Consider the following 27,630-nt stretch of genomic DNA (forward strand, 5'->3'; position numbering starts at 1 on the left):
CTACAGAACTAGCTAGAGCTATGAGTTCTCCTGCTACTGACCCAAGAGGTGTGCCCAGGGGAAGGTGTACCAGTTGTGAGTGCCCTGGGTATCAAGGTGGAACTGCTGGACTGAAGTGCAGCATCTGCACACACCCACCAGGGAAGCATCAGAACCTCTCACTGGGATCCGGACCTACTACCCAGTCCTATGGTAAGTATTACAATACGGTGAATACCTATTCTATATAAAATTACTACAGGTTTAAGCCGACCAAGCAATAACAGCGATGCCTATGGTGGATTCAGTTCTTCATATGTGTACAGGGTACGGGTATGTCATAACGAAATAAAGTGTTAATTGTTTTGCTTTTTTTGTACAGCCACCAGCAACGGGTCCATGCAGTGCACCAGGCTGTAGCAAGCCTTGCTACTATGATCCTGATCCGAGTGTTGGGTAGTTCAAGTACTGCAGTCCAGCGTGTAGAGACCAGCACTTGCTACCCACAGAGAGGCGGGGTCTACAGGAACACCTGAATGCCTTTGAGTATGAGGTGAAGTTACCTGTATCTGATAAAAAGCGTGGAACTGGAGCACACACAGCTGGTGGAGAGTCAGAGCACCAATCAACTCAAGCATCAGGAGGGAGGGATTCTTATAGTACTGTTTTGTCATCAGGTAGCCAAGCAACTTCAAGATCCTCCAGCTCAGGCAACGCCCATAATATTGCCCCAAATGTTAGTGAGTGTCTTGTTGCTACAGGAAGGCAAACGACACTCAAATTGGTTTTTCAAAAAAGTCCATCAAATGATATTGGCCTCATTGTCAGTGAAGAGATATACAGATGTCAAACATTTTTTGGGGTATACCATTATACTTTTATTCAGTCAGCGTACATATTTTGTATAACCCAGCTGCTGGTGCTTGGATTTGAATACAATACTAAAGCTGAACACCTAATTACGAGTGGTGAAGTACGTGTGCTGGATGTGATCACTTCATTGAACGACAAAGAAGTTCACCCGTCAACCTATAATAAGGAAGTGAGTAAGAACAGATCATGTTCTCTGGAACTGAAAAGATGGATTTCACTTCCTCAACTGAAGCCACTTATGGACAAAGGTACTTTTGACATGCCTGAAATCAATTTATTGTTTTTGTTTTTTACAGCCGAATTCTCCAACCCAACATCTCTTGTTGCTGTAATGAATCCAAAAGATTATCCCAATTGTTCCACTGAAAAAGGATTTGGACTGGGAGTCGCTGTAAGCCATGACTGTTGCACATACTTCTTCTGTATTGATCATTCGTTTCTTAACAGTCTCTTCTTAGTACCACCTCTGTGGTTTCTGTGACAGCAAACACACCAGCACGATTCAGCAGACTAGAGTATGGAGATGAGATAATAGCCTATGGGTTTGTGAAGAAGAACAAGCTAGAAATTGGGAAGGATGCATTGAGTCTGACGACCAATCTGGAAGAAGCTGCAAAAGATGGAAAAACACTTGTCCTAGTAGTTAAGAGACCAGTGATAATTAACTTGTAGATTAAGAATAACTGTATCAAAGTGAAACTATATAATTATATGATTAGTAATAATTGTGTATAAAGAAGTCATTTGAATGTAATAACAAAACGTGGTAAATCATGAGTAGGGTTCTTCATCACTACAATGTCCCCATGTGTTGTATGATGAGTTCCAGTCTGTCCTAGCAACAGTTCATTCAGTAGTAGCTTCTTTCCACTCTTGCAGTAGCCGAGAGGAATGGTGGGAGATGTTGCGAAGTACTCCCCGGCACCATAGGCTTGGCCACTTCTCTTCTTTTGGTCATAGCCAGTATAGTACAAATGCTGTCGATATTACTCTCTGCCGTTCCATGAAATGCAAGGCAAGTGTTTCTTTGGCTAGTGGGTAGAGACATCATTGCGCTCCTAAATTTATTGAATAAAGCACCTCCAGGCTTAGCGTGGTCGTTTTCTTTCATTGAGGCAACTTTGAGATTCGGGAATTTCTGGAGAAACTTTTGAACTTCTGGCATACTTGTAAGAATCCTCGCTGCAAATTGAGTAGTGAAACAAAATTGTTAAGCCAGCTTAATTTATATACCATCTCTGTTGGGGGCGTCCTTCTGTGCATGGTCTAGACAACAGTAGTCATGGACTGTCCCTCCCTCTGTTTTCCTTCTGTTAGTGCATCCAGGTAGGCCACACTGATCTTCAACCTTATCAGCTGTAGCTGCAGGCACAGGCATCACAAGTCATAACTATTCTATATGCATGTATTATCAAGTATTCTATAACAGCAGGAGTAACTTCTTGGTAAGAGAGTATACTAGGGACTTTCCAAGGGTAATTTTTCAGTGATTTTATCAAACCACGCATAGTAGCCAAATAGTGACCCAACAGTTAAAACCAATCCTAAAATAAAGGTGACACAACAGTCCACTCTTTACATACCATAAGTGCCTCTCCTCTTCCCCTCATCAGCATGGCTCTTCCCACAGTAGTCATAGGTGGCCCCAGTACTGCTGTCCACAAACTTGGGCTTCTGACAACCAGGGATGATGCACGATGAGCTGTCCTTGGGCCCAGCTTGAGATGCAGTGGTAGTTCCAGCAACTGGTGGAGGAGCTGTGAAAAGCTGTAATCAAGGCTATAAATGCAATGAAAATTTACTTACCCACAAGCCCTTGTTGCAATCCAAGAGTGGCATGTGTTCTCCCACAATAGTTCTCAAAAGGCCATGTATTTTTATTACAGCCAGGTAGTAGACAGTGTGTAACTCCTTTCACCACTTGCTGGTTCACCTCTGCATGCATGCAGGTACATGTACATACATGTCTAATGTACAAGATGGTAGCTTACGTTGCCACAGAGCCTGTCTCCTCTGGTGCTCCATAGCATGAGTTATACCACAGCACTCGTGCACCGTACCACTGTCATCAACATAGCATGCATTTAGGCACTCAGCAATAGCACATGTGGCCCTTGATGTGGGTACAACAGGAGACTGTACTGGAGTTGGTAGTGCTGCACCATCTTGGATATTCGCTGTAATAAGTGGAGGAAGCATTAGCACACCTACTAGATAGAGTTGGAGCTTACGTAATATTCCTCTCATCTTCCCCTCTTGGGCATGCGTCTTCCCACAGTAGTCATGGAGAACTCCAGTGCCACTGTCCATATACTTAGGCTGGAAACACTCGGGGATAATGCACAGGGAATTGTCCTGTGCGCCTTGTGGCACGGAGAACATACTTGAATCTATAGAGGGAGAAATAAATGGAATGGGTGAGTTTATAATTATAGGCGTATACTCACCTTGATAAAAGTTCTCTTCATATTGATTTCCATGCCCAAATTGATTATCTTCAAACATTCCCATACTTGCAGTCATCATATGAAAATGACAGTGTATGCTTTCCATGCCCAAATTCAAGTCGAAGTCAACCGTCTGATTACAGTTGGGGAAGCCACACAATGATGATATTGGGAACGACTGAATGTTCAGAGAAGATGTAGAAATTGGAAGAGCTACATGACTCTGATCCATAGAAGTGTCTCGGATAGAAGTGTCTCGGGTAGAAGTGTCTCCAGTAGAAGTGTCTCGGATAGAAGTGTCTCGGGTAGAAGTGTCTCGGGTAGAAGTGTCTCCAGTAGAAGTGTCTCGGATAAAAGTGTCTCCTTGCTGTGATTGCAGGGACTGGTCCAGCCTAGAGTGTCCTGCAGGACAACAGCCACATTGGGAGCACTTGCAATTGAGACCACTGCTAGGGGGAGTGTAGCCTCCACAGCTAGAGCAACTCTTGCACCTTCCTCTGGAGATTCCACAGGCATCATCCATCAAGTCTCTCTCACTCTCTCTAGCTCTAGCTCTCTCGATCTCTCTCTTTCTTGCATGTAGACGTAGATCTACTCTGTGTGAAGTCATACAATGCCAATGGGAAGCCCCTCTTATGTAGCCTCCTTCACCGGGGGCCTTTGATGTGGAGTGCGGCCTGGGATCGAGGCTACCTCTTATGTGGCTATTATTTTATTGGCATGTCTATTTAATTATGTCTCTAACCCGTACCTTAAAGGCTTTAATTACCGCATTAGCAACTTCCGGATCTCGGAGCGAGTTTTGAGTATAAAAAGAGCTGCCGTGGGCGCGACCTTTGACCCCTAAATTTCCATTCAAGCCCCTAATATAGTAACGAGCTGTTTTTTTCTCTTGCGCAAAAGCGCTCAGAACCCACTCACTGCACACTGTGAACACTCCAAAATATACACAAAGGGAAGGGAAATACATTCTTGGTAGTTTTTCGTTTTTACCAGAAGCAGAAACAAAAAACAAAAAAAATAAAATTATTATCATAATGGCTGACAAAAACTTTATGAATAGATACAGCAAAAGCCTATGCACAATAAAGGAATCTTTTCAGCTCCAGGTCAGCTACAGTGAGCATACTCCAGGGAACGTTGTGGAAGAGCTAGGAAGCTTGCTTTCTTGCATAATAGACGGCATTGAAACTGTCATTGTGGAAATTCACCGAAACTTCGATTCTGAAAAGGATTTATATGAATATCAGTACATCTATATCAAACAAAATCTTTACTACCATTTTAATAGGGCAAGTGGGGTGCATGGCACCAGACAGTGAGGCTCTCCTCCCCCTAGCAAAGAGCTAGGGATATAATAGGATAATTTGCTTGATACAGATAGTAATACTTACATAGATTGATGGTGTACCCAGGGAGACTGTCAACAAGCAAAGGCAGTCGCAGTCCTTCAAAGCGTCCTTCAACGCGACCTGAGAAAAAAATGAATGTTACTAAAGGGTGATGATGCCTCGGTGTAGGCAATGAAGCTACATGCAGTACCATTATTAATGACTGTACATATAATTTACATTTTAGATGGATTCATCGGCCCTGGCGGATAATGCTTAATTCTTTTTATTTTACTTTATTCTCTCGTTATTCCCCTATTTTGCTACACACAAGTTGTACTAGCTTTCAAAGTAAGCAAACATAATCATAAGCATTATTTTGCAAACCCAACTAATTGCAATTCAAGAAAAATTATGATTATAACAGCCTACAATAATTATACAGAAACTCTTCATTTATCATCGAGCAGCTGTAACAGTCGATCTACACACACAGAGACACACTACCGTATACCTTGCGCATGCCCAACTGAGGCATAATGAGTGTATATATGAACGAACAAACTATAAATAGACAAAGGTCCTTCCTACAGACTTCTACTCTTCTGTTCGTTACATTATAATTATTGTAAAATGAAAAAGCGTTCGCAGGTTGATGAAGTCACATTACTTTATACTAAACTACTAACATTACTATAGACCTGTGGACTACTTACTTGAGTTATTATGTCCACATCTTCAACAACAGCATCAGTTTGTCAGATCCTCATGTTGGGCCAATGCGATATGCATGCATCTCTGGCAGCAAGACAACGCTTAGCACTGTCAATTATACCTACAAAGACTTGCTTGGTATCTTTCAGTCTCGACCCCCAGTAGGCTTCTTTTGAGGTTGTGGAGAACAGACTTCTTGAAATAAACTTTTGACAGCCATTTTTTGTTTTTAGTTTGTGTCTACTATCTCGTGAGAGAGCGGAAGAAGGCGTATCAAAAGAAGAATGTAAAAATGTAAAGAATGTGCATTATAACTGTCAAGGGCGTCTTTTTGCAAGACTCAAGAATATTCATTGTCAGAGGAGGCGCGAAGCACTTAACCTTTGCTAATCAGGTCTCTAATTGCCGTTGTGTTAATTGCATGCCAGTCTCATGAATTAGCCGCCCTTCCTACCTGAGACCTTGAGAAGGGCGGCTGATTCAAGAGCCTAACCATGGGTACACAGGAGTGAACTGCTATAAAGATCTCTCTCACTTGCACTGAGGTGATATCAAACATTCAAGAGCTTCCACAACTGAAAATGTGAGATGTGGAATGCTTCTTCAGAGATATGGTGGGCACATTTTACACTTCACACCGTCAAGTAAATGGAGGAAAGTTCTCCCAAACGAATGGATCCCTCGTTGCCATAAATTATTACTGTTTCTTTATCAAATGCCTTCATTTGATGTACGTGCGTGCGAATATATACTACAATGTGCCAGTTGATCATCCTCCCTCACAAGTTACTGCAATATAACTGACCACAACTATTTATAAATTGGACATTGATAATCATGAGCATTATATTCATGGCTAACAGCTATTAATACGTGTATAATTATATGATGCATGTTATTGCTGCACTTGGTCGAATTTCAATAGAAATGTACAACAAAAAATGACATGAGCGGTGAACAATGCTATTAGAACATGATTGTTTATAGTCGTGCAAGTGTTATACAATTAAATTAATGCAGTCATTGGAAATCAACGCAAAATTAGGTTAGGCGACAACAGTACTTAATGTGTACTTCAACATTAATTTGATGGCCATACACCTTTCAGTTGTTATGTTAGCAAAAAAAAACCCTGGGCCCATACGGTATATACCAGTCACTGACATATTTGACCCACTCGAATGTTACAACAGTAATGTCATTCCTTATGAGGGCATCGTACACAGCATCCCGTGCTTCCTTCACTACGTATCCAAAGGAACTGTCTACAACGCAATTGCATTTGGAGTCACAGGATTGTCAGGTTCAACATGTACTTCTATATATAGGTACAGGGACACCTTCGTCAATAAGTACACTTGCTTTTCAGAGTACTTCTGGATATAGTTTTTCCTTAATACATCCGATCACCTTGAAAGGTATGGTGTGTGACTGTTTCAGACTCTGCGTCTGAATAGTCCGGGGTTCCGTTGGCCGAAAACAAACAGCAATTCCCCTCACTATTAGTACCGTCTTGTCTTGTGGATGTAGCACCTGCCACTTCCAAATAACAAACACCTTGCCGTCTTTAATTCTCAATCCATCGACATTGACCACATTGGTAAACTCAGGTGTGAATACTAATGAGGAAGAATGCTCGAGCTCATCAAAATCTTCATTTCTTGTCGTATCTTGAACTGGTTTGGCAACAACAAGATCATTTTGGAGTTGAATGAGCGTCACATGCGTCACATGCACATTAACTGTGTGAACGAGAATGGATTATTAAAACGTAAAACAGAGAACGACAACCACTTTCAGTCAAGTATTGAGCTGCTCCCTCCCACAGTCGAACACAGGGCGGATGAGATTTTGGCCAGGCTTCTCAATAGCTGGCCTTTGTTGCATTTAGCATGCATGTACGGTCCACTTTATACGTATATATACATTGTAAAAGGAGGCCTCAGGCTCTTCTGCTGTGGTACATGCATGGTCCTGGATATACCTTCTTTTAATCATAGATGATGGCTTCTTATAGCTGGTTGTTTTGGAGTGTTCCCTGACATGATTCTATTGATGGCAAGCTCTTTGCTCCAGGCTGTCTTTCATGATGTCTTTCAGCTTGTTGGTTAGTCTCACGAATTAGCCGCCCTTCCTAGGTCTCTCACTTAGGAAGGGCGGCTAATTCATGAGACTGGCATGCAATTAACACAACGGCAATTAGAGACCTAATGAGCAAAGGTTAAGTGCTTCGCGCCTCCTCTGATTCATTGTTGCCATTTTGTCATTTTTTGGTTGCTTCCGGTCGGAGCTGCCCACGACACGCCCTTTTATAGTCAGCATGCTCGTTTAAGGTTACGGCAAACAGTTTGCTCATGAATATTCATGATTTTTCTTATAATGATTTTTGTGAAACTATAAATGCCATGAGAGAAATTTGAAGCACATACATGATAAATATATTGGTGTATCAATCTGTATGACAAGTATCAATCTTCAAAACATCTTCCAGTGGAAGCTCTGAGCGATCATCAAGTTACTAGAAACAACACAAAACTAGTAGTCATTTTAAACTTCCAAAAACACTTCTAGCTCTGTGTTCTTGGTCTTATATGATGCTTCTTACCATTCTGGAGGGCGTGTAGAAGCATTTTTTTCTTTCCAGGCCAACAAACTCTCACAAAATAATAATATGTAGACTAACTCCACTTAAACTTCCAAAAACACTTCTAGCTCCGTGTTCTTGGTCTTATATGATGCTTCTTACCATTCTGGAGGGCGTGTAGAAGCGTTTTTTTCTTTCCAGGCCAACAAACTCTCACAAAATAATAATATGTAGACTAACTCCACTTAAAATTAGATATGGCACGATTGTTAAATGACAAGCTTTTGACTACCATTGGTAGCCAGTAATGTTGTAGTCAACAAAGACAGCCGATTTTCAGTGAATGAGGAAAGAACTGAGTAGACTCTAGTTGAGGTCACATGTAAAAAAAAGTATATATCTAGGATGGGCAGTCATGTATATATGTATATACTGAGTGTTTATGTATGGTATATAGCCAACAGAGTAGTTTGAGCATTTAAGACTTAGTTGGGTAGTAGCCAGGTAGTTCAGTTGGTATAGTCGAGTAGCTATATAGTTGGGTAGTGGAGTAGCTATATACCTATAGGTAGTTGGGTAGTGAAGTAGTCGAGTAGTTATAGGTATAGTGAAGTAGTTGGGTAGTGCAGTAGCTAGGTAGTTGGGTAGTGAAGTAGTTGGGTAGTGAAGTAGTCAAGTAGTTGGGTAGTGCAGTAGTTGGGTAGTGCAGTAGCTAGGTAGTTGGGTAGTGCAGTAGCTGGGTAGTGAAGTAGTTGGGTAGTCAAGTAGTTGGGTAGTCAAGTAGTTGGGTAGTCAAGTATAGTTGGGTAGTGAAGTAGTGAAGTAGTTGGGTAGTGAAGTAGTGAAGTAGTTGGGTAGTCAAGTAGTTGGGTAGTTGGGTAGTGCAGTAGCTGGGTAGTGAAGTAGTTGGGTAGTTGGGTAGTGAAGTATAGTCAAGTAGTTGGGTAGTGCAGTAGCTAGGTAGTTGGGTATATATATAGTGAAGTAGTTGGGTAGTGAAGTAGTCGAGTAGTGAAGTAGTTGGGTAGTGAAGTAGTTGGGTAGTGAAGTAGTGAAGTAGTTAGGTATAGTGAAGTAGTTGGGTAGTCAAGTAGTGAAGTAGTTGGGTAGTGAAGTAGTGAAGTAGTTGGGTAGTGCAGTAGCTATAGGTATAGGTTGGGTATAGTGAAGTAGTTGGGTATAGTGAAGTAGTTGGGTAGTGAAGTAGTGAAGTAGTTGGGTAGCGAAGTAGTTGGGTAGTGAAGTAGTGAAGTATAGCTGGGTAGTGAAGTAGTGAAGTAGCTGGGTAGTGAAGTAGTTAGGTAGTGAAGTAGCTAGGTAGTGAAGTAGTCGAGTAGTGAAGTAATTGTACGGGAGCTCTGTGCTGCACTTAGTGACAAACAGATCTCAATCACTGTGCAAGACTTTCAGAAGAGAATTGCCAACTTCCCTTTGAACACTGTCAATCCCCAATGGTTCCTAAACAAAACAACTGACAGGACCACGATTCCATCTAGCTAGCATCCATATATGCATGCTAAGCAAAAGAAGTGCTCACAGATCTACCAGTCCAGCTTTGACGAGTCTTTTCTCGAAAAGTTGGAAGCAGGTGTACGTAATTATAATAATTATAACATTCATCAATATTCATGCTAAAATTATTCCGAGCATAAAATTATAATTTATCAGGGCATATACCTTTAATAGATAGTATATGCAGCATGCATAATTATACTGAATTATATAATCATGCAATTTTGTGTCTTTTTTATAGCTATACATGGAGAAGAGGTGTGTTCAGCTAGAGGAAGTTGACAAGGACTTCGACTCCAGTGGCCTTTGGGGCGGGGAGAGTCAGACTCCTCCAAAGGAAACCATGTGGAAAGAGAGACCCCGCCCCTCCATCATCAGACACTCCTCATGTGGTAGAGACCCCTCCATCAAACAGCAGTACAACTTCTCCTTTGGTAGAGACCCCTCCATCATCAGACACTCCTCACGTGGTAGAGATCCCTCCATCAAACAGCAGTACAACTCCTCCTGTGGTAGCTGCACTGTTAGAACTGGGGTGTAATTTACACCCAATTATATGGGTACTGCATATATATACGCTTTAAAAACTCTACACCAGGGGTGTAAACTGGAGCAGTTAGTTTACACCCATACAAGAGTAAACTATACCCCCAAAGAGTGTATACTACATACTTTTTTTCACATGCAGATATAGGTTATGAACAACTTAAAAATGTTAACAGTGACATTAATTTTAAGTGAAAAGTGACAACAGTTACTAACAAAACAACAGTTAGAAGAAAATTGTACAGTGATAATACAAAGGAAATTGATTGTTTACAGAACAGGTCTTCTTGGTGTAACATACTGGAACTCAGGTATAGCAAGACCGATCACTCTTGACGATGAAGCGCCCACCTAGGCATGTGGAAAGTTCATATCATGTAACCACTTCATAGGTAGTAGGGTCGCCTGGCTCCGGCCAGATTGCTTTATTCTTTCTCACATTGACATGTATACTTTCCAGTTAGTATTTACTGTAGAAAAAAGGTGGACTATGTATGCTTAGAAAGTATATAGAAAAATAGACAGTGACCAGTGTTTACCTAATTATAGATAACTAGTCATCTGTCTGTTCCTTACCTGTCATAGAAGTACATTGTAACATCATCCACTTCATGTAATGCAGTGAACAAATCCTGTCTTGTCTCTTGTCTCTTGTCTTTGTCTTTTGGAAGCTCAATGGTTTCACAGCTAATAGATCTACTGAGCATGCGCAACTAAATTGAGCCACTTCCATAGCACTTCCATAGCTAGCTGCAAACTTGTGCATATCTTTCAACCGGCTTTGTAACAATGCCTTGAGATTTTTCCTTTACAAAAATACTCCAGGTGGATCTTTCGTACACCAGATGTATATATATAGTAGACTTTTGGGGGGTACTTGCTGAAGCACAGATACACAGTTCATTGAATGTGATGAGTCTGCTTCTAGCATGCGCAGTGCTCTATAGCACTGCTTTTACAAGAGGAAACTAACAGCATAAAGTATAGAAAGCATAATGTTATGTCCAGGTGATGAAAGACACCGACCAGAAACTAAAATTCACTGGTCAGGAAATATTGCTACAGTATACATGCACTCTTGTGGGATTATTTACACCCATGTTCACTATTTTACACCCCAGGGTTCACCATTAACACCAGTACCAGATTTACACCCTATAAGGGGCTGTTGTTTACACCCCTCCTTGCATTTTTTACGCCCCAGTTTTAACAGTGACTGTGTGTAGAGACCCCTCCATCAGACAGTGGTACGAACAGAGATCCAGCGAGCAGTGGTGAAGCCGTGACAAAACAACTAAAGCGTGCTCTTACACTTTGCACTGAAGACAATACTCCTGTGTTGAAGCGCAGCAAACGGATGAAGGGGAGACACAGTACCACCCCTGTGGTGAAACGCAGACGCATGAACAAAAAGATCAACAAAAAGATCGACACAAACATTTGTCAGCAGTGCCAGCAGGCAGGAGACGAGGAGAATTGGGTGGGATGTGATTACTGTCCACGTTGGTTCCACATTAATTGCGTGAGGATTGACCGACGTCAACATGCATGACATCCGTGAACAGTGGAAATGCTCAATATGTTAAACAGATTGTTCTAAGTTTCTGAGCTATCACTTACGTTTTGTGTTCACCTAGTAGATATAATATCTAGATCTATACTCATTTATTTACTCATTTATACAACAACAGCTCAATGTTCACTTTGTAAATCAGTTAGTAAATGTCATGGTGTTCAATTATTGGAATTATTACTGATAACTAGTGATTGGACAATTGGTGATGACTACCCACTACTTGACTAAGGTGGTAGTCTACAGCGCATAGTTTAAAGATCAAGACATATATGACAAAATGAGTAGGCAGACCGGGGTAGTCACTTCAACCAGTTCCTTATATAATACTGAGAAGCTACACTCTTATTTCAGACTTCTCTGGATAACTAGTAACGAATAATTTTATCTGTGGTAAATGAAAACTCATGTAAAAAAACTTGCCTGACTCAGCAATATTGTGCTCCCGTGATGTTGTCCAACCTTAAATGTTTGGGAATATCACGTGACCAGTGACTTCCGCTCTAGACATTGGAGATGCAGGAACTCTGAAAACCGCAGTATCTATGCCTTAACCTATTAACTCGATCGACTCTAGCTAGCTCTACGTCTACTATACTATACTAAACAAAGTCTCTAAGATGAGCTCCAGCACTGATTCCAGAGATGTGCAGAGAGGCGGTTGCAATTGCCCTCAATGTGACTGTGGCCAGTATGATGGAGGAACTGAAGGAAGGAAATGCAATCACTGTGGTCACCCTCCTGGAAAGCATGTGAACATGAACACAGGCATTGCTTCTTTGGCACCAACAACTACTTCGTTCTTACCATCTTATCCTATACAAGATGGTTACAGCCCCCAATTTACTACCCACTCTGCACCCGATCAATCGACTATGTCGATGTCACCTCAAGGAGCTGTGCAACCACGACCGAGTCAATTACGAAGTCCCTTCAAGCGGCCACGACCAACTACTGCTTCCCCACCAGCATTACGTTCACCTGCACCTCGGCTAGCCCTAGCCCGTATGTTACTCTAATAATTTTATATAAATGATTAAATTATATTCTTATGCTTACAGTTCCACTTGACCAGCAGTGTAAGCTCAGTGGATGCTCAAGGAGGAGATACACTGAAGGTGGTCGTGTACATGACTGTTGTGGGAAAACACATGCGACGGAGTATGCCAAACAAAATTGTAAAGTTCTCATGCTGTAACAGTACTTTTCATACTCTTTAGACATACTTCTATAGGTCATATTACATCCGAGTTGCAATGCAAGACTCCTGGATGCTACAAACAGAGGTACCCAAATCGCCAAGGAGGACATTTTGATTACTGTGCCAAATATTGTCGTGACAGTGGAGGCAAACCACAAGGGTCAATGCTTGCTTCAGGTAAGAGCTACTAAATGTGTACATGTTATAATACTATAAATTTATAGCTTCAATGCCGGACATGGCTCTGACAGGCGGCTATGGTATCTGTCAGTTCCCTCAGTGTGGAAGACAAAAGTACTGTGATCCTGCCAACGGGAGGGTGCATGACTTCTGTGGGAGATCCCATGCTTACCGAGCCAGAGTGGAAGGTACTTATTGCTGTGATGTAGATATTATGTAGCTCTGGGTATTTCCCAGGTGATTCCCCCAAATTGATAGTGTGCGGGCCTATTGTTATTATTGTGTTATGCTTGTTTGTATTCATACCTCCAGGAATCACCACTGCTGTGAATATCAGAGTAGCCACTGCACAAGAGCTCTCCACAATTGCAGGGAAGTTCAAGCAGTCATGGGCTAGTGCAAAAGGGGCTTGTCCAGCAGTTTCATTTGTCTACATCATCAGCAACTCCCAGCTTACACAAAGATGGACCACATACAGAAGTGGGTTACAGAAGAAGGACGTTGAAGAGTACTACCATGGTACTAAACTAACATGCAACATTACAGCGACTTCAACTCTGTGTAACGACCAAAATTGTGGTGCATGTGGTATCTCAAACACTGGACTGGATCGAAGATACATTCGAAAGAACATTAACTACCAGAGATTTGGTCATGGCTTTTACCTCGCTCCCAATTCATCAAAATGCCATGACTACACCCAAGGATGCTCCTCGTATAGAGCTATGCTGTTGTTTGATGTTTGTCCTGGAAATAAGTACAACCTCAAGAAAAACAATGAGAAATTAACAGGTCCACCTCAAGGATTCGATTCTGTTTATGGACAGACAGGAGGAGGCAACTTGAACTATGAAGAACTAGTAGTGTACAACGCTGATGCTGCCCTTCCAAAATGTATTATTGTGTACCAAAAGGACGGTGAAGGAAAAATAGCAAAATAGACATTTTTTAATTACAGTTACTGTTTTTCTATACAAAACATGTGTGATGTAGACTATTATACATTGTCCAATTAAGAGTTCATCTGTGACTGCATATAGCACTGGTCACACCAGCTCTTCCCTGGGTTAGCTTGTCTCACTCGACACTTGGAGCACATCTTGCCACCAGCTGTTGCTGGCATGGACTGAGTAGAAGGGCCCGGGGGCATAGATCTACCAGAATGGGAGAGAGGCAAACTATCACTTGGTAGCATCGGAGGGCCTTGTCCTTGCATTTTAGAGTAGTAGCTCATGGGTCCACTGGAGATAGCAGATGATCCTGGTGGCTGTCCGTAAGCCCTCGGGGAGCTACCTTGTTGAGCTGCATGAAATTAATAGTAGTAGATTATATAAAATAACCCCCCCACCACCATCCTACCTGTCTTAAAATAACCCCCCCCCCATCCTACCTGTCTTAAAATAACCCCCCCACCACCATCCTACCTGTCTTGGTGGCAGCAACCTTCTGCTGGTGAAAGGATGATTGAAGTTCATTGAACTTCTTAGCACATGTCCTGCTACAGAAATCGTGGATCTTGTCACCTTCTTTTCGCTTTGGATATTTACACCCAGGACATTTACACTCCCCAAATATTATTTTTTGAACAGGTTGTTCATGAGCATCATATCTTGGTTGGAACCCGGAGGCGCCCTCGCCCTGGGACATCATCTGACCAGACGTCATGGGTGCACTTGGTTGCTGAGGACGAGGCTTGCGTACTGCGAGTCAAACAAAGAACTACGTTAGATAGCTGGGGTAATGATAATTATAGACTCACATATGGAAATGATATAAATACACATACGGTGACAGCCATCTATAATTATGTACAATTCTTACGTTTATCAGCTCCAGCATGCAATTGAGCAGGGCAGCCACAGTATTCACAGTCAGTGTAGCTGTTTGGATCCTCAGACTGGTACTTGTCGCACTCGTCTTTGCCACAGCTACTGCAAGCTCCCAGTTCTATGATCCTGACATGCTCTACTGGTGTATGGTTGCAGTACTCACAACGCAACTGTCCAGGCTGTGTGGGTGAAGTACGGTACTCTTCACACTCACAAGTGTTGCATTTGCCCCGCTGAGATCCTTGGATGTCTTTCATTATTCTGTCAGATCACTCAGTAGATATATAATTATGATTATCTCCCCAAAAACTGAACATAGACATCTACGGCTTTCTTTGATTATGTAGGGGAATCCCATAATTAAATTATGCATACATTTGCCATGTCTGGACTGTACTGGCACAACAGTGAACACTGACAGTTCAACACCATGCATGAACTGTGCATATTATTGTCACACTGTTTCTTATCTTAGAGGTCAATGCAAAAAGCATAAATGAGGGGGCGTACAACGAGGCCTATGTGTACGACTGCTGAGCCAATAATCACACATGTATCCCATCACAACTATTTACTGACTGTCGACAGTTCATAATAAAACCCGACAAACTGTACATAGAGGTATAAAAGTAAAGTTTTCACGGTCTCTTTACAACTAAGACAAGTGTTTTTCTAACTATTGCAGCCAGATCCAGATCAACATTGGACAACATTCCTGTCCCTGTTTCCAACACATAGTGTTTCACAAACCCATAGGTAATTATCTCATCTTCGTACTCTAGTCCGCTAAATCGTGCTGGCGAGTTCTTTGTCACAGAACTCACAGTGGTGGTAGTAAGATGAGACTGTAAAAAAAGTGAATGATCAAAATAACAAATAGTGCATATGGCTTACAATGACAGTCAGTCCAAATCCTTTTTGAGTTGAACAATTCTGATATTCTCTCGGATTTTGAACAGCAACAAGAAAGGTTGGATTACAGTATTTGGCTGCATAAGAAATAAAACGATGTCATGCAGTATGTCACAAGAGCCAATTTCCAACACAATCAAAAAGTACCGTTGTCCATGAGTGGCTTAAGTTGAGGAAGTGCAATTGATCTGTTTAGTTCCAGAGAACATGACCTATTCTTTGTTGCTTCTTCTTTATAGGTTAACGGGCTGACTTCTTTGTCGTTCAATGAAGTGATCACATCCAGCACACGTACTTCACCACTCATAATCAGGTGTTCAGCTTTAGTATTGTATTCAAATCCAAGCACCAGCAGCTGCATTATACAACACAATTGTGTACACTGACCATACAATAGAGGCGCATACCCCAGTAAATGTGGGACATCTGTACGTCTTTTCACCGACAATGAGGCCAATATCTTTTTTTTTTACGTTTTGAAACAACACTTTGACCACCACCTGCCTTCCTGTAGCAATAAGACATTTACATTAATACCTTTGTAAGGGCGTTACCTGAGCCGGAGGATCTTGAAGTTGCCTGGTTACCTGATGACAGAACAGCACCATGAGAACGTTGACCACTCCCTCCTAATGCTGGAGCTAGTGTCTTCTTGGTGGCAGCAACCTTTTGTTGTTGAAAGGATGATTGAAGATCGTTGAACTTCTTAGCACATGTCCTGCTACAGATCTTGTCACCTTCTCTTTGCTTTGGAAAAGTACACCCAGGACATTTACAAGTTCCATGCATTATTTTCTTGGCAGGTTGTTCATGAGCATCATATCTTGGTTGGAACCCGGAGGCGCCCTGGGCCTGGGACATCATCTGACCAGACATCATGGACATCATCTGACCAAACGTCAAGGACATCAGCTGGCCAAACGTCAAGGACGCACTTGAGTGTTGGCTTTGAGGACGGGGTTTGCGTACTGCGAGTTAATTTAACCAAGAGCTATACGATATGATGGGTGAAAAACATAGCTAGCTAGCTATACGTACGACTTACGTTTATCAGCTCCAGCATGCAATTGAGCATAACAGCCACAGTATTCACAGTCAGTCAAGTGTTGCATTTGCCTCGCTAAACACCTTGGATGTCCTTCATTCTGTCAACAAAGATTTACTGAATCTCTCCAGAAACAAAGCCACTGTTGGTGTGATTCAAGGGGAATCCCCACAACAAGATACGCCCCCACAAGTACATGCATCAAAGAACTAAAAACATTTCATTTTGCAATCTTTTCCACACCATCTAACTCATACACAACAATAAACTGAGGCATAACAGCAGCTACATCAAACACCACTATCTCATCATAGTTCAGAGAGCCTCCAGCAACACCATGCACTGAATTGTATTCTTCTGGAGGACCAGTGAGAGTCGTGCTGTCTTGACGAATCTCGTACTTTGCACCACATGCCACCAAACACAGCAACTGAGCACGTACTTTATGGAGCGGATTGCCTTGAGTGTAGTCGTGACATTTTGAAGAATTAGGAGCGAGGTAGATTCCTTTACCAAATCGCTGAAATCGAGGAATATTGCTACCAATTCGATGGGAATCAAATCCATTGGAAGATATTCCACATATTCCACAGTTTGTGTCTTGACAACAATCATCACGCTCTAGTAAATTGCACGTTAGTTTAGTTCCATGGAAAAACAGATCGGAGTTTGTAGCCTTCTGGTCGCCTTGCTTGATTCGATCGCTGTACTCGTGAAATGATTTTGTCAGCTGCTTGTTCTGTACAGCATATATCACCAATGGCACGGGAGGGGTAGGACATTTGGGAGTGATTTTCACCCATTCTTTCTTGAAGTGCTTCAATATATCTTTGTGCGTTTGTTGCTCTGAGTCTAGTCGCTTGAGCATGCTTGACTCTTGAACTACTGCAGAAGATTAAAGGAAAGTAAAATACCGTAACTTCCAAACATTTACCTAACTTAAGCTTAACCGAACACTTACCTGTTCCCTTTCTTTGTGCTTGGTAGCACTCTGTACAGAGCTTGAAAGGATGGTTTCTTTCCTTCTCCCCACACTCATAACACAGCTTGTGGTCTAGTTTACAGGACCTGCACAGAAAGTCTCCTTGAAGGCGAGGATGGAAGTCACATTGAAAGCAGAGTTTGTCCTCAGCCATCTTGTGTGTGTACTATTGTGTGTAGGGGAATTCCCAGGGGAACTCCCGTTACATCAACTGCAAACAACACCTCACTGCAAATGTCTAGCTCTTGGCTAAGCTGCAAGCTCAATTAACTTTTGCAATGGCAACAAGATCACTCACTGGTAAGCTGGTTAAACAACTGCCTGCTGCTGCTATTATGTCTTTGTTTGCATAATTATTAGCTGCATGCCTAGGCCTTTCTATATATAAAATTATCATGAGCTGAAACCTTGACAACTAGACCATTCACCATCCCTTTTGCCCAGGTACAGTATGCAGGTACCCAGGCTGCTCCAAGCCAGGATACAAGGAGCCCAGTGGCTACACACACAACTTCTGTGGACGAACACATGCTGAGATGTACAGGTCAATTCCTCTCACTTCCCCCACCCCAACCACCTCGGCATTCTCATACTCAAGTAAGTTTGCAAAACAATGAATTTCTATTACTTTTACTTATTGTGTCTTCTCTTGCAGGACCGGCTAAGTCAGCACAAACAACAAAAAGTGCTCTGAAACCATTGAAGGCACTTCAAAAATATGTATCACCGTCATCAAACGAGATAAAGTTCTACAATAGTTATGACCCCTTCTACGAGTTTACAAACTTTTATCCAACATTTATGACAATTGATAGAAGTTCTTGGCCTTCTTCTGAACACTACTTTCAAGCTCAAAAATTTGTCGGTACTCCATATGTAGAGAAAATAAGGAAAATGTCTTCAGCTAGAGAAACGTTCCAGTTTTCGAGGAACCCAGCTGTATCTCAATGGCGAAGGTCAGATTGGGACCAAGTGAAAGATGACATCATGCTGAAAGCTCTAAGATGTAAGTTTGGGCAATCAGACAGACTGCGTTCTCTTCTTCTTGGCACAGGAGACAAGAAACTCATTGAGCACACAGAGAATGATTCTTACTGGGGAGACGGTGGAGGGAAAGGAAAAGGCTTGAACAAACTCGGCGAACTGCTCATGAAAGTACGACGAGAGCTCAAAGAAATGGAGAAAACAAAAAGCCCTTTGAAAAGAAGCAACTCATTTTCAATTTCTAGCACAAAATCATCGAAACCGAAGTACACAGATGATATGAACACTTTGGGACGCACTTCTCCGTTCTCATTATCTCGTCGCTTGTCAGGATCACAGAACTCTTTACACACACCAAGCAGCACCCACAGAGTAGACTACACACCAAGCAGCACCCACAGAGTAAGATTCTTATCTCCTTCACTGGTACACAGGCCCCCCCTCAGCGCCACTTCTCGCACACAACCCAACAAACAAGGCACTACTAGTCCAAGACAACAGACCACTCCTTCTAACAGAACTCAATCTACCACAAGGCGACACGTGGGAAATGATTCCAGTCAAGTGGCTTCTGCTCTTACACACATATATAGATATTAGAATTTGAACTTTATAATTATATTGACTTAATTGCTTCCCTTAACCAATTTCAATTATAATAAATATCATATAATCGTTCATATTTTTCCACCAAACTTGTAATACTGTTTATACTGATCTAACAAAGTCTGACAGCTTTCTCTAGTCACTGAGTCCATTGGAGACTTGAGGAAGGCAATATCTCCTTGTGAGGCCAGCTTCATCAAGCTGAACACTCCGGGTAGCATGGAATCCTGTGTGTGTGCGGAGGGAGGGGTGTGGTTAATTATGGGGTGGGTGGGGCAAATAGTACTTACTCTGACTTGAGTGTGGAGGGGTCTTGTGTGAGCTGTCACGATGTATTCATGAAGGATGTACATCACAAACTACAGAGCAGTAGATGATAAACAAGCGTGTTCACACACTATACCTACCTTACAAAACACCACTTGCTGAGAAATAAGCTCCATTGATCTAAAAAAAACATGGTACTAAAATGAATGCACATCACATTAAGTTACCTGGATACGAAACTGGCACATTGCACTAGCTCCTTGGTGAGAGTGTCTTGGGTTGCCACCTGTTGCTCCTCCAGATCCTGCCCTGAGGCAACCACCTTGTGTATCAGCTGTGATCATCAGTCAAGAATAACAACCACCAATGAATACACTTATAAGAATAGCTGTACACATGATGTAATTAAGGAGTGTTATGAGGATATTAATTAAGGCTGTAATGACAGGGGCAGGGGAGCGGGTGATTGTGTTTGAGTGTTGCCTACACACAGACATCACCATCTCAGCAATGGCTCCAAGAAGCTCTACCCTCCTGTAGAAAATAAATTCATATTCCGTTATCATAACACTTACTCTGAAAACGAAAGCAAACATACAACACCATAGTCACATTACTTACTGAATATTCAAAGAGTTTACGTCAAGTAGCGAGCACATCTGAAGAGCAGCCATTACTGATTGACTATCAAGACCAACCTACGTGCATATAATTATAATTATATACGTCAACAAAGTAATCAGGGTACTTACTCTAGACCTCATCGTCTCTAACGCATACCTGAGTGGGGAGAGAGACTAGAACAGTCACCAGCTGTACCAGACCAGTTGCTAGCGGTGCCGAGGCTGAGAAAGCGTGTGCAGCAGACCGGCACAGTACCACAACCTACGAAAACAACACTAAATGTTTGGTGTGGCTAATACTCGTTCACCTTGCTGAAGTGCTTCCTGAGTCCTTCTCTGCTAGACTGCTTTAGTTTAGAGTCCAATATCAGCTTCCAGCTCGCACAGAAGACACACACAGACACTGGGTCACTGCAATCCTGGACAACCATCATACATCATTTATAATTATAAACACATTATAAAACAATTTTAAAACATACCATTTCAGAGAGTTCTTCCAAAATTTGAGACAGGTCCTCTCGATCCACCATGCATAGAACCTCCCTCGTCACCATGGTAACTTTCTCGTACACCATCCTGAGCACCTGGTCGCTTTTACTGCTGCCATGAGTCACTTGGTCCCTTCTCGCTAGAGTGAGATAGTCTAGTGGATTGAGTCGTGGAGATCGTGCGAGGGATAATCTGAACAGTAAAGTAAGGGAAGAGTGGAGTCTTGTCCATGCTTTACGAATGTTTGGGACTGTTGGTTCAACACAATCAGCAGCTGCTTCTTCAGGAGGAACCGAGAGAGCCGTCAAATATATACAGTCCAGAAGAGCATTGAACTAAATCGAATGGAATGATCGTCATCACAACATTAGCTTGTAAATTGCGTGTGCATTAATTATTATACTGACCACATTTAGTTGTTTCTGAGGATCAGGTGACCTCGACTCCAGTACAGTAACTAGGTCCACTGGACACTCTGCAACACGTTCTAAAGATGCCATGATTGCACTCACCCTACGAATAAAGCATACAGCTTAATAAATATTAGTAAAAACTTATACCAATTCTAATTACCTTGACGACATAAGCCCAGGCTGACACCGGAGTACAGCTGCCAGTGAGGAAATCAGGAGGGGGTGGTCCGGTAGTAATCTGTCAGGGGTTCCCCCCTCAATCAGCGACACAACAACTTCACAGATTTGCTCCAGATTTGGGCGTGGTCTCTTTGAGGAGGGGTCAGTCAGTTGGCAGTGCTGTGGTACAAACAACATAATATTATTGTGTACTTTATATACTTGTACATACAACACTTTTTTTAATTGGACGTTCGCAACCCAAGTTATCGCCTCTCAAAGTTAGCTCTGAAAACAGGCCTGATTTAGAAAAAACACCCACTTATAGCCCACGCTTTTGTTCCAGAAATGGACAACCGAAATGAAGTACTGATCTAAGCACACCAGCACTATACAGATAGTACATGTACAGAGTTGCTATAGTAACCCACCTTACAAGCAACGACAACAATACAATGAAGCCACCTCTCAGATAGTGGGGACCTCTTAGCCTCAGCCAGCTAGAATAGATGGAGGGGGTGCTTGGAAACAAGAGGTGAGCTGACACATTGATATGCTTACCAGGTCTAGTTCCTTGTCTGGGTGACCTCCGACCTTAATTCGTACGTCAATGGCCATTTCCATGGTAATGAGCAACGAGCTATTGAGCTCTGGTATCTGTATATATGTACGCACAAACACTAAAATATCACTTCAGAATCAAATTTAATAATTCAAGAAATCCTTTTATACACAACACAATTACTGAAGTTACACACCTCATCAATCTTGAGACAGCTGTTCCGAGCCAGAGCAGCTGTTCCCTTGTACAACCATTCACAAATGAGATCAAGGAGCGATGAAAACTTGACAGCTGCAGACGCTAAGATTTCTCGCTTGGACTTTGAACTCTTGGGGGTGTAGCGTAGAAGGGGACAAAGAGAGAGACACTGTAGAACCCAACCCAGGAGATAGCTTGTCTTCACTAGCAGAGGAAGTGTGGCACTGTCTTCAGGAAGATCGGCCGTTGTGGAGACCTGAAAATGTGCGAGATATTCGTGACGTCTATATGCACATTTATACTAGAAAGCGGTACAAACTACATGTAGGTACTGTGTACATGTATGATCAAAATGTTTAAGTTTACAAAGAATGGTTGCAACAGGCACTGGACGAATTAATCAGTAAACTATACACCCAGGAAACATCCAGGATGTATGTATGCAGGATGTATGTATGTAGGTGTTGCGCCCTCGGGAATACATAGAACTGCCCATTTCCGGGAAATAATTATATGGCCATTCTTGAGTGTTAGTTTAATTCGTCCGGTGACATGTACTGCTACATGCACAGACCAGCAAGGCAGCAACTCTAAGCATGGTTATGATACACTGACTACAGAACAACGACTAGCTGCTGTGACTCACAGCGAGTGTAAGAGAGGTGTGCCAGACACAGAGGGCGAGCAGAATCCTCTGTAGGGACACGGGACTGACACACCGCAATGGAAGACTCTCAAGCAGCTGCAGACATGCACACAATATTTTTTATATTATAATTATATTTACTCGATATACTTACCTCAATGGTTGTTTTCAGAGTATCCAGCCATTGATTCAGTTTCTTGTCAGAGGAGGGTGGTCCAGCCCATGATGGTAGTGACTCCAGGGCACAGTTCAGGCTGGTTGACAGAGAACCAGTGAACAAGTCGTCCAGGAACACTCCCTCACCAGAGCAGCTGGCCGAGAATATCTTCCTCAGAGGTTTGGGGAAACTATAGGAACAAAATATATAGTGATCGAACTATCACTGTTATTTCCTCAAGTGGCTATAACGTCAATCCAAGCGATGATGTATACACACTTGTATGACCAGCCCACACAAACATTTTTTTAACGCCATAAATTGCTTAGAATAATCGACGTTGTGAGCTAAACGCATCATCCAAAACCCAAAAGCCCCTTTTCATGCATCTCAATTGACAAACACCGAATGCCTACACATATATACATACCATTTAGGTAACAGTAGTTGCTCGTGTGTGAGTGTGCAGGTCAGTAAAGCTTCGTGAAGATTCGCCATTTCAAGGAACACGTTAGACACTAGAAACTCTCTCAGCACACCCCCCACAGTGAGACTAGATGTGGGAGGTCTATCAACACGATGGTGACACAGAGCCGTGACAATACCCCCCGCCATGGTTGTGAGGTGATGGTTGGAGGTGTAGGGATAGAGGAGGGGCAGAGAGGAGAGGAGAAGCTGCCAGTACGCCACATCACTATTGTCATGGCAAAGGTCATACGTCTACAGAGGGAGAAAACAGTTTACGCAGTCATTAAGAATAAACAGCTACTCTACTATATACCAAGTACTGGATTACCACAACAAAAGATAATTGACTAACTCCTAGCAACGTTTCCTGTTTCACATTAAATGTACGTGCTTCTTTCAACTGATGAAGTTATACAAATTCGTTTATTCCTGGAAACCCACTGCTGGCTATAAATGAGGCATAAGTAGTGCATGTAATTCAGTTTCCATTTGTCCAAGATGACAGCAGCTACTAGTGTACTATTTCTCTGTTCTGTCCTGCCAATACTATCCCTGGCACAGCTGCAAGGTCAATGTGACCTACCAGGTTGTGAGTTAACTGTAAAAATCAAGTGTGTATCAGTTCGCATCTCGATATACTGGTACTAACCCCCAGACTATCAACCTGAGGGGTCTGGATTCTATGTCTACCCCAATCTTTCCTGCACTGATAATGGCTTAACTATCCAACTAGTCCACAACTATGCAGAGGATCTAAGTGACTCAAGAATCCAGCTATTCTATGAGTGCACTGCAGCTTCTGGGGAGGTGAGCAAACTAATAAACAACACTATGTGTGTAATCACACTATACACAGGTCTCATCTAACACAGTGCCAGACAGTTACAACACTCGAATTGATGACTTTGTGTACAGTGTACCCCTGTCCTCACTGCTTGTTGATCCTGGTTCCACGTGTGCAGTGTATGGCTGTTACGAGGAGAGTTCCATAGACGAGATGTTTGAACATTTCCCAATTCAAAGCCGAACTTGTCAGTATACAACAGGTAAGGATAAATGCATAAAGATCACGCAACCTCACAAACCCTCTATATATATACACAGGCAGTCCACCAAGTCCCAGCAGTCCACCACCAGTTGGAGAAGTAACGTATACGGGTAAGTAACAAACACATTATACAGATAGCAACTAATTACTGCTGTTATATATACAGAAGTGCCAACACAAGAGACGAGTGCAACAGTACAAGTCTCAACACAAGAAGTCACAACTGAGGGCAGAGTTGAATCACAATGTACTCTTATAGGTGGTAAGTTGACCCAACTGCAATCAATATGCCCATGTATATATCTGTTGATTTACGAACCCCCAGACTATCAACCTGAGGGGTATGGATTCTATGTCTACCCCGATCTTTCCTGCACTGATGATGGCTTAAGATTCCAACTAGTCCACAACTATACTGAGGATCTAAGGAACTCAAGAATCCAGCTATTCTACGAGTGCACTGCAGCTTCTGGGGAGGTGAGACTAACAATGACAATAAGTTATAGTTATAACACGGGCACGAGGGATGTATGGAATATATTGCACTGAAGCACGAGGGCGCCAGCCCCGAGGGCTGAGTGCAATATATGCCATGCAGCCCGAGTGCACGTGTTATAACTAGTTTATATCCCAAGGGCATAGCAACATAACACTGTCCTAGTAACACAATATAAACAGCACAAAAAAAAGACAGAGACAACTCTAGACACAGCTCCATCTCTTCTCTCTTCTAGACGCCAGTATCTGCAGCGTATAAGATTGGCATGACCGACGAATGGCTTGACTGACACAAAATTGTTGGAGTTCCAACTGAAATCTGCAAAACAGCCCCACCCCACTTCTGGTGCTGCAAAACAGCCCCGCCCCACTTACTGCAAAGAAACAGCCCCACCCCACTACTCAGTGAATACATGTATTAGCTGCTGGTCTACGCTCGGCCTCATAACCAAGCCAAGAAAGCTCGCTTCTATACTGCTGCAAAACAGCTCATGCCCCCAGCAAAAAGAGCCACTTCTATTGCTAGGGTGAAGCAGAATTGACATGCGCATCACGAGGTCAAGGACTAGGTCGATCTAGGAACACAGAATCTTCCACAAAATGAATCTTGGACAATTTTAAAACCTGCATGGTTGCAAGAAGAAACTCCAGCAGTGCTGAACATTCATTCCTGCATGGCTGGACATACTTTGATACTTGTTATTTCTCATGTGTATTAATTTAATTTTAATTTAATTGTCTGTCTAATTGCTAGAGGGGCGTTTTGTGGTTAGTGCATTATGACTTTGCGATCAGTGCAATATGACTTTCAGCAGTGCATTATGCTGCATATTGCACTTGGCAACAACATAGCAACGGGATATAATTAGGTGTAATCACACTACCGGTATATATATACATGCATGCAGATATCAAATGACATAGTACCAGACAGTCGCAACACTCAACTTGATGACTATGTGTTCAGTGTATCCCTGTCCTCACTGCTGGTTGATCCTGGTTACACGTGTGCAGTGTACGGCTGTTATGACCCGAGTACAGTAGACACGAATTTTGGAGTCTTCCCAATTCAAAGCCGAACTTGTCAGTACACAACAGGTAAAAGCAACTAGCATAAAGATCATGCAACCTCACAAACCCTCTATATATATACACAGACAGTCCACCACCAGTTGGAGAAGTAACCATACCTAATGGTGCCGGTGAGCTCACTACTAATATTACTGGAACAATTGTCTTACAATCAACATACATGCAGGCATCATTGGCTCATGCAGAAGCTTGCTTGTCATCTTGGCTGGGATTGTGTTGGCTACAGTGACACTATGAGCTGGACAGTGACAGCAAATCATTGTTCATGTAGAACGCTCATAAATACATGTAACTTTTGTTTGTACATCTAGAACAAGTGTTACGAATACAAATTGTCCCCAGACGTTGCAATGTTGCAAGCCAAAAGAAGTAGTTCCTGAATTGTGCACACAACGGGAGGGGAGGGGGTAAACCATTAGCGCTCATTCTGTGACCATGCAGTGATAATGGCTAAAGTTTCCATGCAACTAGGAACATGTTAGACGCTAGAAACTCTCTCAGCACACCCACCACAGTTAGACTAGATGAAAACGGATATTCAACTCTTCCCCCTAACCCCTTGCTCCTAAGTTGTATAGTTGCAAACACGGCTGTATACTGGCAATACGTCGCCCCCTCACTACACTATACCAATACCACGACTGTATTCAGGCCAACACTAGCCTTTGGACTCACACACAGTTACAGTAATGCAATTACAATAACAATATAGATAGTTGGATAACTGGGCATCAACTCATAGCAACCAGTTTCCTTAAATGTACTTCTTTCGACTGATGAAGTATACAGACTCTTCTATTCCTGGAACTCTACACTATATGCAGGCTGGCTATAAGAGGCGCATTCCTGAACAGGCACAGTATATCTAGTTACATTTGTCCAAGATGACAGCAGCTACTAGTGTACTATTTCTCTGTTCTGTCCTGCCAATACTATCCCTGGCACAGCTGCAAGGTCTATGTGACCTACCAGGTGGTGAGTTAACTGTAAAAATCAAGTGTGTATCAGTTCACATCTCAATACTGGGTACTAACCCCCAGACTATCAACCTGAGGGGTCTGGATTCTATGTCTACCCCGATCTTTCCTGCACTGATAATGGCTTAACTATCCAACTAGTCCACAACTATACAGAAGATCTAAGTGACTCAAGAATCCAGCTATTCTATGAGTGCACTGCAGCTTCTGGGGAGGTGAGTAAACTAATAAACAACACTAGTGCAACCACACTATACACAGGTCTCATCTGACACAGTGCCAGACAGTTACAACACTCAACTTGATAACTATGTGTACAGGGTGCCTATATCTTCACTGCTTCTTGATCCTGGTTCCACGTGTGCAGTGTACGGCTGTTACGAGGAGGATACTGTAGACACGATTTTTGAATATTTCTTAATTCAAAATCGTACTTGTCAGTATACAGGTATAAGTGATTATTATAAAGATAGCACTATAGGAAAAAGAATATCACCGTTATATAGAAGTGCCAACACAAGAGACGAGTACAACAGTCTCAACACAAGAGGTCACAACTGAGGGCAGAGAAGATTTGAAATGTACTCTTCCAGGTGGTAAGTTGACCCAACTGCAGTCAACATGCATGTACACGTACTACTAACCCAGATGAGGACTCTGGATTCTATGTCTACCCCGATCTTTCCTGCACTGATGATGGCTTAACTATCCAACTAGCCCACAACTATACGT

At 42.4% G+C, this 27,630-nt stretch overlaps 8 protein-coding genes, 2 long non-coding RNA genes and 1 pseudogene across 14 annotated transcripts in view; 5 read left to right on the plus strand and 6 right to left on the minus strand.

The window, feature by feature from the left end:
• Positions 1-20: 20 nt before the first annotated feature.
• On the plus strand, positions 21-1,605 carry LOC135346422 (uncharacterized). The gene is made up of 7 exons (XM_064544038.1): positions 21-192; positions 242-312; positions 440-689; positions 741-841; positions 893-1,100; positions 1,149-1,243; positions 1,300-1,605. Exons 1-7 carry the CDS (start codon positions 21-23, stop codon positions 1,522-1,524), a joined length of 1,122 nt encoding a protein of 373 aa, XP_064400108.1. The 3' UTR covers positions 1,525-1,605.
• LOC135346149 (uncharacterized) lies at positions 1,550-3,903 on the minus strand (annotated as a pseudogene).
• Positions 3,904-4,249: 346 nt separating this feature from the next.
• Positions 4,250-5,695, minus strand: LOC135347158 (uncharacterized). The gene is made up of 3 exons (XR_010398291.1): positions 5,347-5,695; positions 4,694-4,771; positions 4,250-4,523 (listed from the first exon to the last, which is right to left on the minus strand). It is a non-coding gene; the product is annotated as an uncharacterized LOC135347158 (long non-coding RNA).
• Positions 5,696-8,487: 2,792 nt separating this feature from the next.
• Positions 8,488-8,940, plus strand: LOC135347155 (uncharacterized). The gene is made up of 3 exons (XR_010398290.1): positions 8,488-8,612; positions 8,645-8,695; positions 8,856-8,940. It is a non-coding gene; the product is annotated as an uncharacterized LOC135347155 (long non-coding RNA).
• A 3,122-nt stretch (positions 8,941-12,062) lies between these two features.
• Positions 12,063-13,970, plus strand: LOC135346154 (uncharacterized). The gene is made up of 5 exons (XM_064543677.1): positions 12,063-12,564; positions 12,621-12,737; positions 12,794-12,937; positions 12,985-13,128; positions 13,253-13,970. Exons 1-5 carry the CDS (start codon positions 12,180-12,182, stop codon positions 13,879-13,881), a joined length of 1,419 nt encoding a protein of 472 aa, XP_064399747.1. The 5' UTR covers positions 12,063-12,179; the 3' UTR covers positions 13,882-13,970.
• LOC135346164 (uncharacterized) lies at positions 13,824-15,117 on the minus strand. The gene is made up of 3 exons (XM_064543698.1): positions 14,762-15,117; positions 14,365-14,640; positions 13,824-14,242 (listed from the first exon to the last, which is right to left on the minus strand). Exons 1-3 carry the CDS (start codon positions 15,024-15,026, stop codon positions 13,953-13,955), a joined length of 831 nt encoding a protein of 276 aa, XP_064399768.1. The 5' UTR covers positions 15,027-15,117; the 3' UTR covers positions 13,824-13,952.
• A 222-nt stretch (positions 15,118-15,339) lies between these two features.
• On the minus strand, positions 15,340-16,896 carry LOC135346174 (uncharacterized). Of its 2 annotated transcripts, none has more exons than XM_064543714.1 (6): positions 16,727-16,896; positions 16,236-16,649; positions 16,089-16,189; positions 15,829-16,036; positions 15,664-15,758; positions 15,340-15,614 (listed from the first exon to the last, which is right to left on the minus strand). In XM_064543714.1, the coding sequence occupies exons 1-6, from the start codon at positions 16,791-16,793 to the stop codon at positions 15,408-15,410; spliced, it is 1,092 nt and encodes a 363-aa protein (XP_064399784.1). In that variant the 5' UTR covers positions 16,794-16,896; the 3' UTR covers positions 15,340-15,407. The 2 variants fall into 2 exon arrangements, with proteins under 2 accessions (XP_064399784.1, XP_064399785.1); XM_064543715.1 differs by having other exon boundaries at positions 16,236-16,672; positions 16,727-16,869.
• Positions 16,897-16,927: 31 nt separating this feature from the next.
• Positions 16,928-17,894, minus strand: LOC135346175 (uncharacterized). The gene is made up of 2 exons (XM_064543716.1): positions 17,688-17,894; positions 16,928-17,611 (listed from the first exon to the last, which is right to left on the minus strand). Exons 1-2 carry the CDS (start codon positions 17,860-17,862, stop codon positions 16,947-16,949), a joined length of 840 nt encoding a protein of 279 aa, XP_064399786.1. The 5' UTR covers positions 17,863-17,894; the 3' UTR covers positions 16,928-16,946.
• Positions 17,895-17,903: 9 nt separating this feature from the next.
• On the plus strand, positions 17,904-19,292 carry LOC135346173 (uncharacterized). Its single transcript, XM_064543713.1, has 3 exons — positions 17,904-18,008; positions 18,153-18,305; positions 18,364-19,292. The coding sequence occupies exons 1-3, from the start codon at positions 17,987-17,989 to the stop codon at positions 19,290-19,292; spliced, it is 1,104 nt and encodes a 367-aa protein (XP_064399783.1). The 5' UTR covers positions 17,904-17,986.
• A 47-nt stretch (positions 19,293-19,339) lies between these two features.
• Positions 19,340-27,630, minus strand: part of LOC135346168 (uncharacterized) — a 14,220-nt gene continuing 5,929 nt past the window's right edge. Inside the window, exons 13-29 of the mRNA XM_064543705.1 lie at positions 23,246-23,535; positions 22,813-23,005; positions 22,659-22,754; positions 22,011-22,268; positions 21,814-21,909; positions 21,684-21,752; positions 21,254-21,432; positions 21,088-21,193; positions 20,671-21,015; positions 20,497-20,607; positions 20,346-20,450; positions 20,187-20,263; positions 19,992-20,099; positions 19,793-19,900; positions 19,706-19,745; positions 19,589-19,657; positions 19,340-19,525 (exon numbers count right to left, since the gene is read on the minus strand). Of these exons, the coding sequence (XP_064399775.1) occupies positions 19,370-19,525; positions 19,589-19,657; positions 19,706-19,745; positions 19,793-19,900; positions 19,992-20,099; positions 20,187-20,263; positions 20,346-20,450; positions 20,497-20,607; positions 20,671-21,015; positions 21,088-21,193; positions 21,254-21,432; positions 21,684-21,752; positions 21,814-21,909; positions 22,011-22,268; positions 22,659-22,754; positions 22,813-23,005; positions 23,246-23,535 (2,406 nt within the window). The 3' untranslated portion in view covers positions 19,340-19,369. The remainder of the gene's footprint in view (positions 19,526-19,588; positions 19,658-19,705; positions 19,746-19,792; positions 19,901-19,991; positions 20,100-20,186; positions 20,264-20,345; positions 20,451-20,496; positions 20,608-20,670; positions 21,016-21,087; positions 21,194-21,253; positions 21,433-21,683; positions 21,753-21,813; positions 21,910-22,010; positions 22,269-22,658; positions 22,755-22,812; positions 23,006-23,245; positions 23,536-27,630) is intronic.
• Positions 23,660-27,630, plus strand: part of LOC135346170 (uncharacterized) — a 6,088-nt gene continuing 2,117 nt past the window's right edge. For 2 of the 4 annotated variants that reach the window (XM_064543708.1, XM_064543707.1), the window contains exons 1-9: positions 23,663-23,872; positions 23,939-24,090; positions 24,140-24,329; positions 24,388-24,441; positions 24,498-24,593; positions 26,962-27,113; positions 27,160-27,346; positions 27,405-27,494; positions 27,547-27,630. The exon at positions 27,547-27,630 is cut by the window's right edge and continues 59 nt beyond it. In XM_064543708.1, the coding sequence (XP_064399778.1) occupies positions 23,782-23,872; positions 23,939-24,090; positions 24,140-24,329; positions 24,388-24,441; positions 24,498-24,593; positions 26,962-27,113; positions 27,160-27,346; positions 27,405-27,494; positions 27,547-27,630 (1,096 nt within the window). In that variant the 5' untranslated portion in view covers positions 23,663-23,781. Of the gene's footprint in view, positions 23,873-23,938; positions 24,091-24,139; positions 24,330-24,387; positions 24,442-24,497; positions 24,594-24,656; positions 24,809-25,737; positions 25,928-25,986; positions 26,032-26,087; positions 26,806-26,961; positions 27,114-27,159; positions 27,347-27,404; positions 27,495-27,546 lie in introns of those variants that run through there. The other 2 variants (XM_064543710.1, XM_064543709.1) reach the window with 2 other exon arrangements.

This window comes from Halichondria panicea, chromosome 13 (genome assembly GCF_963675165.1).
Source record: "Halichondria panicea chromosome 13, odHalPani1.1, whole genome shotgun sequence".
Lineage (NCBI taxonomy): Eukaryota > Metazoa > Porifera > Demospongiae > Suberitida > Halichondriidae > Halichondria > Halichondria panicea.